General features: G+C 44.8%; 1 protein-coding gene across 1 annotated transcript in view; it reads left to right on the top strand.

Annotated features, from left to right (window-relative positions):
• The window catches only part of DDO (D-aspartate oxidase), a 29,197-nt gene extending 11,375 nt beyond the window's left edge, over positions 1-17,822 (top strand). Inside the window, exons 4-5 of the mRNA XM_056125239.1 lie at positions 3,432-3,608; positions 16,624-17,822. Of these exons, the coding sequence (XP_055981214.1) occupies positions 3,432-3,608; positions 16,624-17,191 (745 nt within the window). The 3' untranslated portion in view covers positions 17,192-17,822. The remainder of the gene's footprint in view (positions 1-3,431; positions 3,609-16,623) is intronic.
• Positions 17,823-18,365: the final 543 nt, after the last annotated feature.

Raw genomic sequence — 18,365 nt, 5'->3', positions numbered from 1 at the left:
TCTTACCCTAATCCTCTTGTCCTTCCTCACTAGCACAAACCTGAAATGATGTTCACACTACTAAACCCCAAAGGTTCCATTCAAGACAGCAGTTCCTTTCCCTCTTCAGGGGAGTGGAGAGTTTTCTCCAGGACCAGTTGATGAACTTCATAGATAAATGGTTCTTATTAGCCTATGGCTGTACTTGGATTTTTGTTCAAATCCAACACAAATCACTCTAATTCACTGCTTTTGGTTTTGAAAAATATTTTGAAACAGCTGTGTCTGAAATTCAAATGTCCCTTCAAGAGTAAGGCTTTGTCACCATTGAGCTGAGAGTGATTTTTAATCTTACCTGGTTCCAAGAAGGATTTGAATCTGTCAAGCAAAGACAAGGGCATGAAATCTTCTGAATCTTTAATATGCATCTTTAGATTCCGTCATTATTCACTGACTCATTCTTCCAAAATAATGTAGATAGCATTCAATAGTATCAGGTATTAAGGGCCTGATACTATTAGGCCCTTAATACCTGAAACTGTTCGTGCATACAGTTTAATGCATACAAACTGACATACAGTAGATATACTATAGATACTTAGATACTTGTAAAGTGATTTTGTTCCTTTTGTTACAATTAGGGGCTGTTTATCACCAGAATCACACAACGTGAGGGTTGGTTGGGGTACTGGGATTAAACCTGAGGCCTGAAGGAAACATCTATAAATTTCTCCTTTTTACAACACACACTTTATTTAAACACCATGATTTACAAAGTTGTTCATGATAATTTATTACAGGCATTCAGTATTCTAACACTGATCTTACCACAGCTGTCACCTTCCATCAGCCATTGTCTCCATTTTCCCAACCCCCATTCAAGCCTGCCTGCGTAGCAGGTGCACAGTAATTCATTTTATATTGTTTTTACCACGAAGCATCTGCTGGAATGAAGATCTATAATTGAGACACATCCCTAGGTCTGTTGAGTGAATTTTTAAGATAGGTAGACATAGCTCTGTCTTCATGTAACTTATGGTCTGTGGGGAATGTCTTAAATCCAATGAGCTACACATGAGACACGAAGTATCAAGGGAGAAGTACAGGTATATCTATTTAGAAGGTAAACTTACTCTGAGAATTCATGAGAAGCCATCCAGAGACAAAAGTGATTCTCATGGAGATCTGTTAGATGGGTGTAGGCCTACTCCAGATGGAATCCTGGTGACCAAGAGCTTCCATAAGCAAGCCCCATCCCCCCACCCCCCAATCCCCAGTATGCGGGTTCCAGGACTAAATCTCCAGGCTGCATGACAGCAGAGGACCTGGACTTTCCCTCTCTGGGGCCCTGCCTGCCCAGCTGGCTGGCTGACATGCCCACAATTTGCCTCCAGGTGCCATCTTAGCACACCAACAGCCCTGGCCCAGAGATTCCCAATTGAATCCCAAAATAGATTAGGTGCCATACAGAGATGTCTCTGGAACCCAACCATTTACAATCTAAAGATTTACATTTATAATCACAATCACAAGGTCAGACCCAAACACCTGAAGAACCTTCCGTCACTACTCATCAATACACTGGCTTGGCTCTTCACACGCTACCTGTCTGAATGCATCCCAATGGAAAACCAGCAGGACTGTACTACTGTACAAGAAGGGGGACATCCACGACATTGGGAACTATTGCCTGATCTGCCTGTTGTCTGTAGTCTACGAGCTGTTCACTTGAGTCATCCTGAATAGAATTGGCAGAACACTAGATGGATAACCATGCGAGCAAGCTGGGTGGTGTACTCAATATGCCAAAAATAGTAACGAGTCTCACAATGAGATGTTTCTGGTGCTCGCTCGAGTAAATCGATGAACAACAGGAGGACAGTGGTACAGTGGTACTTGAACGTATACATTCTGGCACGTAATGACCACATCATTGGCAGATCATGTGTAGCACTCAAATGATTTCCATTGTTAACCTAAAGCAGCCATTATTTACAATATTATTTCCTATTGATAAGAACAATACAATACTTAGAGATTAGCAGCACAGTCACAGGCTTGTTAATGGGCATTATTATTCCAATTTTGACTCTGACTTAACAACTGAAAGCAGGTGTCCTCTTTCAGGAGGCTGTGGATCCCTGGTCTGTCATAGAGAGTCTGTCAAGATATATATCTTCACTCAGCACTTATATGCCTTCTTTCTGCATACCCACTATTGCTTATTCTCATACAGACATTTTCAGATGTCTACATGAGACATTGTTCAAAATTGAGGCTACCCTTTAAGTAAGATGGTTTGCTTCCAATTTATCTAAAGCGTTAGGCAAAACAGAACAGCGGTTTCTCAAAGATTTCATAGTCAAAGGGAGTGAGTATACTGGTGATGGGTATGGTGTTAGAATTATATACAGGAAAACCATTGTTAACAGTACTGAAAATCATAGAACCTAACAAAAAAAATTAAAAAAAATTCACAGTCATGGGGCCACAAGAAACAGTACATGGGTTAAGGCATTAATTTTCATGTAGCTAACCTGGGTTCAATCCCCAGAACCCCATATGATCCCCACCTCCCCAAGTCCCACCAGGAGTGAACCCTGAACACAGAACCAGGAGTAAGCACTGAGCACAGCTGGGTGTGCCCCCCCAAAAAACAAACAAACAAAAAAAACAGGATTTCACTGTCACAAGTAAAGAAAATCTGGCAAATAGCTCTTTTTTTTTTTCTTTTTGGGTCACACCCGGCGATGCACAGGAGTTACTCCTGGTTCAGGCACTCAGGAATTACTCCTGGCAGTGCTCGGGGGGGGGGGGAGCATATGGGATGCAGGGAATCAAACCCGGGTCGGCTGCGTGCAAGGCAAATGCCCTATCCGCTGTGCTATCGCTCCAGCCCCGCAAAAAGCTCTTTAGAAAAAAAGAGAATTAAATACACTTTTAAAAGATACACTGCTTTTTAAATGTCTTGGCTCTCCCATGATGATGATGATCAGAAATTTAGCTACAACATATCTGATCCCAAGGGAATAAAAGAATAGATCTTTATGGGAAATTCAATAGCCAAAAAAAAAAAATGCTTTCCAGGGCAGGGAGATGGCTCAGTGGTTCAGGGTAAATGCTTTGCCTCTGCAGGGACTGGAGTTCAGACCTGGGTCTTGCATAGCCCTACAGCATCACCAGGGTAGCCCTGGTGGCCCCTGGGTGCCACCAGTGTGAGCCTGGTGTCCCCCAGCACAGCAGGGTCCAAGCAGCACTGCATCCTGGGGCCCTCCTATTGCACTGCTGGTGTGGTAGGCTGAGTAGTGTCAGGAGCTGCCCCTGGGCTTCCTGAGTGCCCCTTGGGAGCCCACTCCCAGCCTAAACATGCTTTCCAGTTAATTGCATAGAAGTCTTTAGAAACTTGCTGTTTCATGAAATTTTAGCAAGTTTTTCCATCAAATGTGTTTGAGTTGGCAGATATTTCAGAGCATTCCTGCTGAAGAAGTGCCGTTCTGGGCAGACGTGGTTCTGGGTTTCCGGAAGATGAGCGAAGCTGAGCTGAAGAAATTCCCCCAACACGTGTTTGGTCAGGCTTTCACCACTCTGAAATGTGAGGGTCCATCCTACCTTCCCTGGTTGGAAAAGAGGTAGGTTGAAAGGGCTCATCACTTTTCCTTTATCATTCAGAGCCATAAATAACTTCCCAACCATTCATCAGATCTCCAGAGACATTCCCCTGGAGCCCTCTGCACTGTGTCTTGTGGCTCGCATGCCTCCAGGTCTTTGTAAATACAACCTAAAGTCACTACTGTCACTGTTGCCAAGAGTGAAGCTCCCAGCCCAGAGAGAGCCAGACCCCTTTTCTAACCCTTGTATAATTTCTCCCCACTTGTAAGACTCACTCATTGAAACAATGTATCTTAGTTTCCTCATCTATGAAAAGCAGAATTTGGGTTACTATACTTTCAGGTATAACATGGTACCACTTACTCTTATCCTTTGTGGGTTTTTCAAAAATTTTTAATTATAGTTTGGGTGATATGGTTACAATATGATTATTGTCCTTAAGGCTTCTTTAGGCATATTGCAGAAGTCTGATGTCACTGGTGTTTACCTGGGGTTTATTCTCTTGATGTCTTTCATTTTCCCATTGTCGTAGATGTTTTGTTCACCATTGTTATTCTTTGTATAAGAAAAATCTCCTATTTATGAACTAATTTGGGATATTTTTTCCTTATAAGTGAGAAAGAAAATAACTTCTTTTTTTGTTATAGACAAAAACTCTAAAACTCAGAGTTAATCTAAATTAGGGAATTGCATCCCGATCGAGATTGGTCCCCAGCCTTTTGGCTTGGTTTTCACCTCTTTGCAGCAAGTTAAGAAACATCACAAGAATCTTTATTTTTATTTATTTATTTATTTGTTTTTTGGGTCACACCCAGCGATGCTCAGGGACTACTCCTGATTCTGCACTCAGGAATTACTCCTGGTGGTGCTTGGGGGACCATATGGGATGCCGAGGATCGAACCTGGGTCGGCTGCATGTAAGGCAAATGCCCTACGTGCTGTATTATTGCTCCAGCCTGAGAATCTTTATTGAGGCACACCAGTAAATCCTTAGTCTCTAAGTTATGAGCTTCGTATGGGATCCGGAACATTGGCCCTTTCAGTTTCCAAAGCTGTGTATTTAGTAGATGAACAGCAGCAGTATCAATCACTATGGAAACATTAGAAAAGTGACTTGAAGTAAGTGGCAGTAACACTGATCTGGTCTAAGATGTAGGAGACAGGAAGACTGAGTCAAATCATTCATTAAGTCCCTAATTCCTTTTTGAAGACCAGCACACACCTAGCTCAGTACTAGATGCTGGCCAGAAAATTTTTAAAAGGCTCATTAAAATATGTTCGCTTTTCTTAAGAAAATCATAATCAATTGGGGATGGTGTGTGTGTGTGTGTGTGTGTGTGTGTGTGTGTGTGTATTGTTTCTGCATGTTGACAATCACCATCACACATATTCTGACAGGGTAGGAAGGGTGGATTGGCAGCCCTGGAGAGGGCAGTCAATCAGGCTGATGGTAGGAGCACCAGGAGGTATTTTGTAACTTTCTAACTGCTGCTACTTTGACCTCTTAGCAATTTATGTTTCTCTTATGTAAGTTCAAGTTTCATAACTCCTGCTCTCTGATGTCTGGTTCACTGGCCCATGACCATTGGTTGTTTGTGAAATTTGAACAAGGATTGACAAAGGGCCGTTTGAATCATCCCATGATGGGGTTGCCTGTCAGCCAATATTTAAGTTTCAGCCACAATCCTATGCTTTCTAGGTGGCAGTATTATATGCTGGGTCATGTTTTCTTTTCTTTTTTTTTTTTTGGCTTTTTTTTGGGGTCACACCTGGCGATGCACAGGGGTTACTCCTGGCTCTGCACTCAGAAATTACCCCTGGCGGTGCTCAGAGGACTATATGGGATGCTGGGAATCGAACCCTGGTCGACCGCTTTCATGGCAAACACCCTACCTGCTGTGCTATTGCTCCAGCCCCAATCAGTTTTCATTTTTATATAAGAAACATGATGAGACAGAAAATTAGAAGTATCAGTATCAGTATCAGCAATAGGAAGTTGAGATATTCTTTTTTGTCTGTATGCTTTTGGGCTACACCAGTGATATTCAGTGCTTACTACTAGCTCTATGCTCAGGAGTAATTATTGGTGGTGGTTAGGGTACCATATGAGATTCTAGGGATAGAACCAGGGTTAGTCTCATACAAGAAAAGTGCCTTAATCCCTGTATTATCTCTCCAACTCTCATCCTCTATTTTAATGAAACTGAGCTTGGGGAAATGATCAGACATGCCAAAAGTGGTGGAACTGTCTTGTCAGTATGGTACGTAAAGCTTTTGATGATGATAATAGAAAAACCAAAGTGGAGGAACATGTATAAAAGTTTGTATACAATATGTAAAGGGTGTTTTATAATTTTTTCCATCTTTGTTTGGGGGGAAGACTTTAATATTACACCCAAAGTCTGCTTGGTTTCCTCGTGTTGGAACTTTTTTCCTATGTTGAAATTGTCCCACTGTCTAGGAAGGTTAGAGAAAAGTTGGCTAAGGCCTTGTGGACTCTGGCAGATTCGAAAAAGGAGGATGAGAGGAGCCAAAGTAAAGGTTTTTGTCTTTTATAACCTTTACACCTGTGGGTATTACAGACCAGCGGCTTACAGAATGGCTTTTCATTGGGTTTGGTTCAGTATTTCCTCAGAAGCAGGTTCAATGTGTGCAGAGTTGGTCTCCAGGGATGTGGTGTTAACTTTTGGGTTCCTCCTATTGGGAGGCACGTGGGTCAGTTAGCCTTGATCACCTGGCCTGCCAGCAGTCTCTGCTGTGAAGTTACTCATAGAAAGTTTTCCCTTTGTTGTTCTTTGGTTTGGGGACCAAACCAGCAGTACTCAGAGCTTACTCCTAGCTCTGTGCTTAGGGTCTGCCATGTTCAATACAAGTGCCCAAACCCCTGTTCTCTATCAATGGCCCTCTAGGTTGTTCCTTTGAATGCTTTTTCAAGATATACCACAGGGTTATGTGAATATGCTGTTCCTCATTAAACTTTTACCTACCAGTTTGACCCTCCACTGATGATTCTTGCCTGGACATTACAATGATATTTGCAAAGCAATTGCTTTTCTAATTCCACCTGCATTTTATTTGTTTTCTGCTATATAAAGGAGCTTTTACTTTTCCTGTGTTGGCATATGCAGTGTGGATTCAGTTTCCTTACCTATTTATCAGTGTGGATTCATATTTTATTCAGTGGATTATAAGCTATTACTCTTACTATGGTCCAAGATTTGGCCAGTGAAAACCTCTTCAAGCTGCTGTTTACATTTTTTTAAAAAATAATCATTTCTTTGGGCTACAAAAGTAAAAAGTAATATGGTTAAAAAAAAGATTTCACACACCATAATTTGGAGAAGAAAAACATTTTCTTTCCTTGAATATTCCTCTCCATATTTTTCTTTTCTCCCTTTTTTTTAGGGGTGGGGAGGGTGTGGGGAGAATATGCCCAGCAGTGCCCAGGGCGACTCCTGGCTCTTTACTTAGGAGTGACCCCTGGGCATTCTTGGGCGGATCATATGTGGTATTGGGAATTCAACCCAGGATGGGTCTCATGCCAGGCAAGAGACTTCCTTCCAATGCTATGTCTTTCACCCTTTCCTCAGTAACGCAGCTGAGGCAAGGTCACAATTGAATAGATTTAGAGCAGAAATCAACTGTCTTTCCTCTTTCTTGATTCTTCCCCCCTCGGTTTGTGGGGGAAATAATTAGGGTTTTTCTGTGTTGTGACTCCAGTTATTCTTTATCTACTCAACCTGGTACCAGAATACAAACCAAACACATGTGGGTATGTATAAATATTTAGAAGCTCCAAATCAAGGCAACAAACTGTCAAATAAGAAAGAATTGACCTTTTTGCTTAGCAAGAATGCCAGGCAGCCCCGTGAAACTCAGATTTCCGTTTAGAATTCCCAGGATTCCCAGGAGCCCTGCATCTAGACAGGCAACCTGACACCCTCGATGCAGCCACACCAGGCCCTGATCCAACCTTTCAAGCTTCATCTGTTCCTTTCTCCTCCCTCCCTGAAAATAGCTGTCCTGCTCTTGGTCTCCCTTGGTCTTAAGGGCACACACCACGGTAGGGTCTGCCCCCTGAGGGCGCGCACGCGGGCCCTGGAGTGCAAAGGGAATATGGGGATCTTGGGACCCTGCTCATGGACTAGAAGTGAAGGGAAAAGACTATGGCTGAGCATTGGACCATTGGATTCCTCCTCATGCAGCTGAGGAAGGCTGGTGGCCTATGGACAGGTATCTGAAAGTAGATCTGTCCAAAATACCTATTTGATATGACTTGGTAGATCACTTTTGGGGGGAGAGGGGGCGGAGTATGGGATGGGGAGCTACACCCAACAATGCTTGGGGCTTACTCCTAGGTCTGTGCTCAGGGATCACTTCTATAGGTTCAGGGGACCATATGTGGAACCAGGGATCTAACCCAGTTCTTGTGCCTTACCTACTATACTGTAACTCTGACCCTTATCACCATTTAAGTGGAATCACTTTGAATTGTCTCAAAAATATTCTGAGTCCTGGGGCCAGTACAGTAAAGGTAAAGGTAAAGGCCCTCCCGTTGATCGTCGATTTGCTCGAGCGGGCCCAGTAACGTCTCCATTGGAGACTTTGTTGTTACTGTGTCTGGCATATCGAATACTCTCGGTAGCTTGCTGGGCTCTCCGAGAGGGGCGGAGGAATCGAACTCGGGTCGGCCATGTTGGCCGCTTGTAAGGCGAACGCCCTACCTGCTGTGCTATTAAGGCAATTAATTGCCTTGCACTCGGCTGACCTGGGTTCAATCTCCAGCATCCCATATGGTCCCCCAAGTACTGCTAGGAGTAATCCTGAGTACAGAGCCAGGAGTAACCCCTGAGCATTGCCGGATGTGACCCAACAAAGCAGAAAAAAAATTCTCAATCCTAGTTATAGAAATTAGGGGGCAGGACTTTAAAGGATCTATCCGAGGTTTTTCTTTTCTTTTTTTTTTCTTTTGTTTTCGGGCTACACCTGGAAATGCTCAGGCTATACTCCTGCCCCGGCCCCTCTACCCAAGTTCTTCATTGAAGCTTTGGATGGATAGTCTGGGCAGGGGCTTGAGAGAGAGTACAGAAGGTGAGATGTTTGCCTTACATGCGGCCAATCCTGGGTCAATCCACATATAGTACCCTGAGCACTGCTACGCAGGGGTCACTCCTGAGCTAAAAAGCAGGAATAGCTCCTGAGCACTGTGGAATGTGGCCCCAACACTCACTCCCCTGCCCCCCATAGCAAAGAAGGTCTGGACAGAAGACTTCAATAGAAATCTGTTCTAGGGGATAGATTGCATTGCTGTAATTTTGTTTTAATTTTTAAATAATATATGTGGGCGTTGGGAAGTGGGGCAGTTTTTTGTTGTTTGTTTGGGGGCCACACCTGATGATGCTGAGCATTTACTCTTGTCTCTACATTGAGGAATTACTCATAGTGGTACTCAGGGCACCATAGAGGATGCCTGGGATGGAACCCGATTGACCACATGTAAGGCATGCACTCTCCGCGCTGTACTGGTCCTAGTGAGGTAGATTGATGGGACAAAGAGGGATTGTGAAGGTCTAGGTACTTCCAGAGGACAAGGGTGTTGCTGTGGGAGGGGCGGATGCAGGAGTCCAGAGTCCAGTGATGAACTGTCTTCTCCTCTGAGGAGTCTTTTGGAATGTTTGTAAATCCTGCAGCTTTTCAGAGGTTGCCTGGCCAGTGGTGAGCGCTCTCCCTGCTGGCCTGGTGGTGAGGGCCAGTCCTTGGCATGCCTTGCTCCTGAGACCTCCCCATTCTGCTAGGAATGAATATTTTAGGGCTGGAACCGCCCTAACCATTTTCACTCAGAAACAATACCTGAAGGATTTGTTCTGCCCAGCCTCTATGTATCACGTTGTGGGGGGGAAAAAGATATTTCTATAATAGCCTCCTTTTTAATTTTTTTAAGATATTAATAAGATGCAATTTTTATTTTTTATTTATTTTTTAAATTTTTATTAGTGAATGAGGTACAGTTATAGACTTACAAATTTTTGTGCTTGGGTTTCAGTTATACAATGATCCAGTACCCATCCCTCCACCAGTGCCCATTCTCCATCATTTACATTTTTTAAAAAATTTTGTTAGTGAAACACCATGAGGTACAGTTGTAGATTTGCAAATTTTTGTGCTTGGGTTTCAAATGTACAATGATCAAACACCCATCCCTCCATCAGTGCCCATTTTCCACCACCACGGGTCCCAGTATCCCTCCCACCCCCATCCCCCATCCTATCCTGCCTCTGTGGCAGGGTATTCCCTTTTGTTCTCTCTCTCATTTTGGGTAATAGCCTCCTTTTCAAGCCTAACTTCTCTCTGTAGTATCAGGCCCAGAGAAATTGCCATGGTCCCCTTATTAGTTGGAAGCCTGGTGTCAGCTTTTTATTGGATTTCAAATAACCCTGAGGGAATGGAACTTTGGGGGGGAGGGGGTACTCCCAACTGTAAAGCCATGGGGGCCAGCTGACCAGGCCTAGGGGTAGGACCTTGGGCCTGTGACTGCTTTCTGTCTAGATAGGTGCCAAAGTGAGGGAGGAGGTTTAGCCTCTGGCAGGGAGACCCCTAAGGAGACCATGGTCTCCTCAGTCCTGTTCCCCTTCATCGTCTCTCGTGACACTCCAGACTCCTACTTCAGGGCTCAGGGCCTGGCGTCTGGAGTTGGAGGAAGAGCCTTGTTCCCCCCACCTTCCTGGGATTGGGGGAGTGATGTTGTAGGGCAAGGACTCCTGGAAGGCTGAGGGAAGCCTTTTAGGGATTCTAGGGCAGTTGGAGGGCAGGACAGCATCACACACCCATTCTCCCTCAGAGGGGCCCCCCACCTCCCCAAAACTGCACTTGCTGCAGTCCAGACATGTTGCAGCCCCCTGCAAGCTGCCCCGTGGCCTCCTGTGCTGCTCTCTACACAGTGCAAACGTTCAGCCTGGTGCAGGTCCTGACTCAGAGCGAAGCCAGACAGCCCCTCACACCACATGCCGCCCAACCGCCCTTTTCTGAGGCAACAGGACAGATTTGGGGAGACGGGGGCGGGGAAACAAAAATGTTTCAGCCACAGATCAGATCACTCGCATTTTTTGAAAAGTAAGAGCTCAACTCCCTCAAGTGAAAAGCAACCAAACCAGTTACTATCAAGAACCAACAAGACAACACACTGCCTCTGGTGAGTGTCTCATGGGGGTTCCTCCAGCCCTGGAGGGGAACAGACTCATATTCTGTGGAAATGATTCACCAGGAATTGTGGAGTGGGCAAGGTGGGCATGGGTATTGTGAAAGGGAGAAAATCAAAGCATCAAATCCTGGTTTTATTAGGGTAAGTTGGGGATAGATGAGGAATAAGGTCCTGTATAGAGTCTGACATATGTGTGTGTGTATATGCATATATATCACATATAACACATGTTGTATGTGTGTTATAAATGAAGGAACACAGGAACTCCCACGTGTCCTTCCTCCAGATTACCTAAATCTTAAACTTTCCATGTTTGCTCTATCTTTTTCTCTTTAAATACACTCATATTCTCCTAAACCCTTTATGGAGATAGGTAATCCCTTTATACCAAATGATTACCTCATCAGCATTATGTATTTCTAAAACCTAGAACCATTCTCTCATAGAGTTAAGGTGAAATAAAGCAAGAATACTCCAATATGATTAGAAATGTACATGGCACATTTCTGAAACCTATAGGTCTTGCTTAGAGTTTGCTGATGGTCACAATGACATGCTTTGTAGAAAAGAAAGGGTCTTGTCTTATAAAAATTGGAATACATATACATATATTTTTATGAGTAGAGTCTTTATGGTAAATGACAAGACTCAGCCCACATTCAGAGAAGGGAATTAGACTTTGAATTTAATCTTAAAGGACAGTGGTAACAAATTTGTGGATATATTTTAAATATTATATTTAAATGCACAAAGATATTTGTAATGCATATATGCATATATATACTTGCTTCTTAAGCCTAAAATTATTAAATTGTTTTTGGGCCATACCCAGTGGTGCTAAGGACTCTTCCTGGTGATACTCAAAGATATCCCTGCGGTGCTGGGGATCAAACCCTGGGCCACCTGCTTGCAAAGCACGTGCTCAGCCCATTGAACTATCTCTCTGGCACTCTACCATGATTTGCCTGCAGAAGCCCAGGTTTGATCCCCTTACCTTCATGGTCCCCGAGTGCCACCAGGAGTGACCCCTGAACACTGCTGGGTGGCCCTCTCTCTCTCCAAAACATATACAATAATGTAGACATTTTATAGGACAAAACAAATCTTTTTTACCCCAAAGTCTATGTGTTAGATTTCTAAAACAGAAGGGTTTATAGCTCAGCAGTAGAGCATGGCCTTGTATATGTGAGGCCCTGGGTTTGATTCTGGGCACCACAAAAACAAACAAGCCACATCCCAAACCAGATAGTCTTAGTTTCAGTTACACATCCCAGTTCACCAGTTTCAGGGCAATGACTTGGTTCTTCTGTACCCCTCATGCTGTCTGGTCTTCCTCCTCCACGGTCTTCTCATTACAGCTCCACCGCCCATCAAACAGGCCCATCATCTGTGCCTGTCTCCCCCTTGGGCTTCCCCCTCTCCCCACCATGGGGTTACCACGCCAAATCCCCCACATCCTTGGTTAGTGCTCTTGTGTACCTAGGGCCTTGGTCAAAAGATGGAGGGGGGAGGTTGGGCACAAAAGTCACGTTTAAGGGCTGGAATGATAGCACAGTGGGCAGGGCGTTTGCCTTGCATGCAGCCAACAGGGTTTGATTCCCAGCATCCCATATGGTCCCCTGAGCACCGCCAGGAGTGATTCCTGAGTGCAGAGCCAGGAGTAACCCCTGTGCATCACCGGGTGTGACCAAAAAAGCCAAAAAAAATCACATCTAACGGAAGGGAGGAGGGGATGAAGGGATCCCCCTCTGTTCCTAGATGGTAGAGTATGTGTGTGCACATGCACATGCAGAATAAACTTCATGGGACCACAGTCTTCCGGCGCTTGGCCAGCTCTGAAGGCTACACCCACCGGGTCTGTCGGTCAGGAGGGTGGGTCAGCAGAGGGTTATTTCATACATGGTGAAAGTAAACCTGTGGGATGTCAGGGTGATGACTGCAGGACAATGGGCTGAAACCTTTCAGTGGCATCACTTGGTTTAAAAAAACTGATTAAAAATGTTATTAAAGCTCCATGATTTACAAAGTTTTTTATAACTTGAATTTTACAATATGGTTCCAGCACTGATCCCACTGTACCAAGCGTCTTCTCTCCACCAGCATCCCCAAATTCCCTCCCACCCGCCCCTTGCTCCAGCCTCAGCCCAGCACCTTGACAAGTACATTTTTAAGTTCGGTTGTTGGAGTTTGGTTCCCTTGTTTTCAGTGTCGTTGACTCTGTGGTTTGGATATCTAGCTGTACCACTCCTTTAACAACACTGATGGACTCGGATCCCCTTGACCTCTGCCTCCCCTGACCCCCCCATCTATCTCTTCTTTCCCTTTCAATTTCTTTCCTTCTCTGCTCTTCTCCCTATACTCAGAGGTCATGGGTATTTTAGGCCTCCAAGCATATCCTCTTTTTTAAAATTTTTATTTGGCTTATTTTTTAAAAATCACCCTGAAATACACAAAGTTGAGTTTCAGATATACAGTGTTCCAAAAACCCAGCCCTTCACCAGTGTACATTTTCTACCACCAGCGTCCCCAATTTTCCCTTCTCTAACCCTTACTCCCACTCTGCCTCTATAATAGCAGGCATTTTTTTCTCTATTTATTTCTTTTTCTCTCTTTGCTTTTGGGCATTATGATTTGAAATACAGGTACTGAAAATTTATCATATAATATCCCTTTATTACTTTCAGCACTCAGTTCTTGTCCAGGGTGATCATTTCCAACTATCAATGTCATAGTTGGTCCCTTCTCTACCCTAACTGTCCTCATTCCCATCACTTGTGGCAAGCTTCCAACTGTAGACCATTCCTCCTGGCCCCTGATTCTTTCCTTGGATATTAGTTTCATACTATGTTTTTTATATCCCACAAATGAGTGCAATCATTCTATGTCTGTCTCTCACCTTCTGACTTATTTCACTCAGCATGATACTCTCCATGTTCATCCATTTGCAAGAAAATTTCATGACTTCATTTTCTTGGTGGCTGTGTAGCATTCCATTGTGTAGATATACTATAATTTCTTTATTAAGTTATTTATTCTCGGGTGCTTGGGTTGTTTACAGATTCTGGTTATTGTGAATAGTGCTGCAATGAACTTAGAAATGCAGGTGGTGTTTCTTCTAGTCTGTTTTTTTTCTTTTCTGGTTTTTGGGCTGCACCTGGCAGTGCTCAGGTGTTACTCTTGGTTCTGCACTCAGGAATCACTCCCAGTGGTGTTTGGGGGACCATATGGGATCCCAGGGATCTGGGTCATTGTGTGCAAGGAAAACACCTTACCTGCTGTACTATCGCTCTAGCCCCAGTACATGCATTTCTGCTTCACGTTTTTGGGCCCCAGGTTATATTCCCATAAGTGGTATTGCTGGGTGGTATAGAAGCTCTAATGTTTTGAGGAATTCCCACATCTTTTTCCAAAAAAGCTAGACAATTCTACATTCCCAACAATACTGACTGTTCTTGTTCTTTTTGATTCTTGTTCTTTTTGATGTTTGCCAGTTTCTGTGATATCACTTCTTTTTTTTTTGTTCCCTCCTTCCCACTACCACCTCCATGTGCCACTCCTCAAGGAGGTTTGAGGCAATGATTTTTTCCCTCTCCTTTTATTTTTCAGGGAAGGGGGAGGAGAGAGTACACTGGTGGTGCTCTAGCACTATTCCTGGCTCTCTTCCCAGGAATTACCCATGTGGTGATTCACATACAGAGATTGACTGGGGTTGGCCACATGCAAGGCATGCCCTTTACCCACTGTACTATCTCTTCAGCCCTATTTCATTTCATTCTTTTTTTTTGGGGGGGGGGGCTTTTTTTTATGGGCTAGAGCGATAGCACAGCAGTAGGGCGTTTGCCTTGCACGCAGCCAACATGGCCGACCCGAGTTCGATTCCTCTGCCCCTCTCGGAGAGCCCGGCAAGCTACCGAGAGTATCTTGCCCACACGGCAGAGCCTGGCAAGCCACCCGTGATGTATTCGATATGCCAAACACAGTAACAGTTGTCACAATGGTGACGTTGCTGGGCCCGCTCGAGCAAATCGATGAACAATGGGAGAGCAGTGAGTGAGCAGTGACCTGGTGATGTACAGGGCTTATTCCTGGTTCATGCACTTAGGAATTACTCCTGGTGGTGCTCAGGGGACCATATGGGATGCTGGGAATCGAATCCGGGTCAGCCGTGTGCAAGGCAAATGCCCTACGTGCCGTGCTATTGCTCTAGTCCCTATTTCATCCTTTCGTGGTTGAAGTTTTATTCAGTGATAGGAAGCCTCAAGAGGAATGTCACCAAGTTCCTTATACTCCCAATCTTGTCACTCAGAATATCATCATTTTTTTTTTTGAGGGGGGTCACATCCTGCAATGCTCAGGGTTTACTCCTGGTTCTGCACTCAGGGATAACTCCTGGTAATACACCGGGATTATGGGAATTTCCTGATTGTGAAAGCACTAGTAAGAGGCACATATTGACCCATTTAGTTGTAGGGGCCATGTCTGGCAGTGCTCAAGGCCAGAACTGCTTCTTATGATGCTCAGGGGACCATGCAAAGCTAGGAACTGAACCCGGGGTCTCAAGCATGCAAGGACATGCTGTACTACCTCCAGCCCTGACCCTGTTTAAGCTCTGGCTTCCAGGCACAGTTTCCTCCTCACCGGGTTGTTGATGGGATACCCAATAATGACTGGATATCACCACCACACAGTGACAGGCTGGTGGCACTCTGAGGATGCAGGGTTTCTGGGAACTTTGGAGTTTCCTCCTGGGATCAGACAGCCATTCACTGCCATAATTAAAGAAGCCTCCAGGTAAGGGGCAATTCTACCTGCAGAGTCCTGTTGAAATGGAAATGATTATATTTTCATTTATGCAAACGTAAATGAGTTCTTCTGTAACTGTCATAAAAAAAAAAAACATGAGCTTGGCACTTTTATCCCCAGGTGATAGTTGAGAAAACAAGTTCAGTGAGCTTAAAATTTTTACTCACTTCCTTTGACTGGTAAATTCCCTTGTTTCTCCAAATAAGGAAAATAATTTTAGTTTCTACTTAGGGAGATTGGAACACAGAGGATAATATTTTAGTTATTAACACATGGAATCCACATGGAATCCACAAGCTATTATAAATGGACCCAAGAGGTCGATCAAAAACATTCTTTAAACATCCAGCTGTTGCCCTTGGAGGTGGTGAGACATAATCGAATGTCAGCGATGTGAAAGCATGGAGGACAGTCACCTCCTGCATAAGGCACCCCATCTCGTGGTCATAGTAGCAACCCCCCTCCCTCCCAAGCCTTTTGCCTTCAACAAATCTTATTTTGCATCTAGAATGTGTTATGTATAAACCTTTCCCAAACGTTGTCTTTTTTACAATGAGTCTATGAAGTCAACATTATTACTTACAAGTTGGAAAAACAGGATGACATTTTTTGGGGGGCGATTTCCCCTTTCCCATGTTGAGATGGGCTGGAGCGATAGCACAGCGGTAGGGCGTTTGCCTTGCACGCAGCCAACATGGTCAACCTGAGTTCGATTCTTCAGCCCCTCTCGGAGAGCCCGGCAAGCTACCGAGAGTATCTCGCCCGCACGGCAGAGCCTGGCAAGCGACCCGTGACGTATTTGATATGCCAAACACAGTAACAACAAAGTCTCCAATGGAGACGTTACTGGGCCCGCTCGAGCAAATCGATGAACAACGGGAGGGCCTTTACCTTTACCTTTACCATGTTGAGATGCAAAGACTGGAATTCTGCCTGTCTGAGCCCTTCTTTACTCTTGTGTTCTGTCCTCACTTCCTAGAAAGGGTTGGGCAGGAAATGGCTTAGGCTCACCTCCTGTCTTTCATTCTTTCCAGGATAAGAGAAAGTGGGGGCCTGGTGCTCACCCGACAAATAGAAGACCTCTGGGAGCTGCATCCAGCCTTCGACGTCGTGGTCAACTGTGCGGGCTTGGGCAGTAGACAACTGGCAGGGGACTGGCAGGTGGTCCCCATCAGGGGCCAGGTACTCCAAGTGCAGGCCCCATGGGTAAAGCACTTTGTCCGAGATGGGAACGGACTCACCTATATTTACCCTGGTACATCTACTGTCACCCTCGGTGGAAGCAGGCAGAAGGGAGACTGGAATCTCTGCCCAGATGCAGAAATGAGCAGAGCTATTTTCTCCCGATGCTGTGCCCTGGAGCCCTCCCTCCACGCAGCCCGTGATATAAGGGAGAAGGTGGGCTTGCGACCGTGCAGGCCAGGTGTGCGGCTGCAGAGGGAGCTTTTGATCCGGGGTGACCAGAGGCTGCCCGTGGTCCACCACTATGGACATGGTGGCGGTGGCATCTCAGTGCACTGGGGCTGTGCCCTGGAGGCTACCAGGCTGGTGGAGGAGTGTGTCCAGGCCCTGAGGCCCTCTGCTTCCAAGTCAAAGCTCTAGGTGACAAGAAATGATAACAACTGGCACTTGAACTAACTGATCAAAATAGGGTGAAAACAGTTGAACATATGCAAGAAACTTTGACATTACCCGAGAGTGTAGACACAGCTTTGTTCTGCATCCCATATGGTCCCCTGTGTACCACCAGGAGTAATTCCTGAGTTCAGTCTGGAATAACTCTTGAGCATCACCGGGTGTGCCTGCAGCACCCCACTCCCAAATTCGAGATACCAGAGGAATAGCAGAGAAGTCTTGCCTTGCATGCAGCCACCGTGGTTCAAATTCTCGACATCCCAAATGGTTCCCTGTGTACACCAGGGGTCACTCCTGAGCACAGAGCCAGGAGTAGTTTGTGAGCATTGCTGGGTGTGGCCCCAATGGCCTCTCAAATAAAATGAAAAAGGATGCCATGTCTAACGGTAGAATTCAGACTATGCTAATTCAATACTAGACTTAAATCTAGCATCGTTATCCTCAGGTATAAAACTCTATTTTTGTTAAACAGACTTAGTGTACAATTTCAGACCTACTGAAAGAAATGTCTGTGCTAATATCCATAGATGCTGAAAGCTAGATTCTGACATTTAGGGACTCATAAATGCACACAAGGAAGGAGACAACATCTGGAAATGTTTAGGTCAGTGAAAGTTACAGAACTTTCTCAGCTACTGTAGATGATAGTAAAGTGAGCATTATAATCCCTTTAAATAAAATTACTCCGTGTTCATTCAGTACAGTCTGACTTTCTTTAATGAAAGACAAAGCATTCCTTTTAGCTAGTCCTTGTGGCAACTTCATTGCCTTTGGCAGTGATGGTAGAAGTCAGGGGCTGAGCTGCCTATGGGTGTGGCATCGACTCAGCAGCTGCCTGGGTCCATCCCTGGAGGTTGGTACTTCCCATTACTGCTGATGATTGAAGGCTGGTCTGTTGGCGGGTTGGCTTTGCCTCGGCATTTTTTGAAGATTGAATAACAGTATATACAGCCAAAAAGCTAATTTGCTAATTAAGACGGAACCATCGTTTTGAATGAAATATCACCAAAGCAATTTTTTTAAGTTGTGAAAAAGTGTGTGTTTGTGGGGGAGCAGGGGCTCAAGGGATGTGTCTCATGATAAAATGAGTTTCGGAATTGCTGGCTTAAATCTAACTTGATTTCTCGATGTTGGTTTGCTC

This window comes from Sorex fumeus, unplaced genomic scaffold (assembly GCF_029834395.1).
Source record: "Sorex fumeus unplaced genomic scaffold, SorFum_2.1 ptg000054l, whole genome shotgun sequence".
NCBI lineage: Eukaryota > Metazoa > Chordata > Mammalia > Eulipotyphla > Soricidae > Sorex > Sorex fumeus.
The sequence above is the reverse complement of the archived record's forward strand: the minus strand, read 5'-3'. Positions and strand labels throughout refer to the sequence as shown.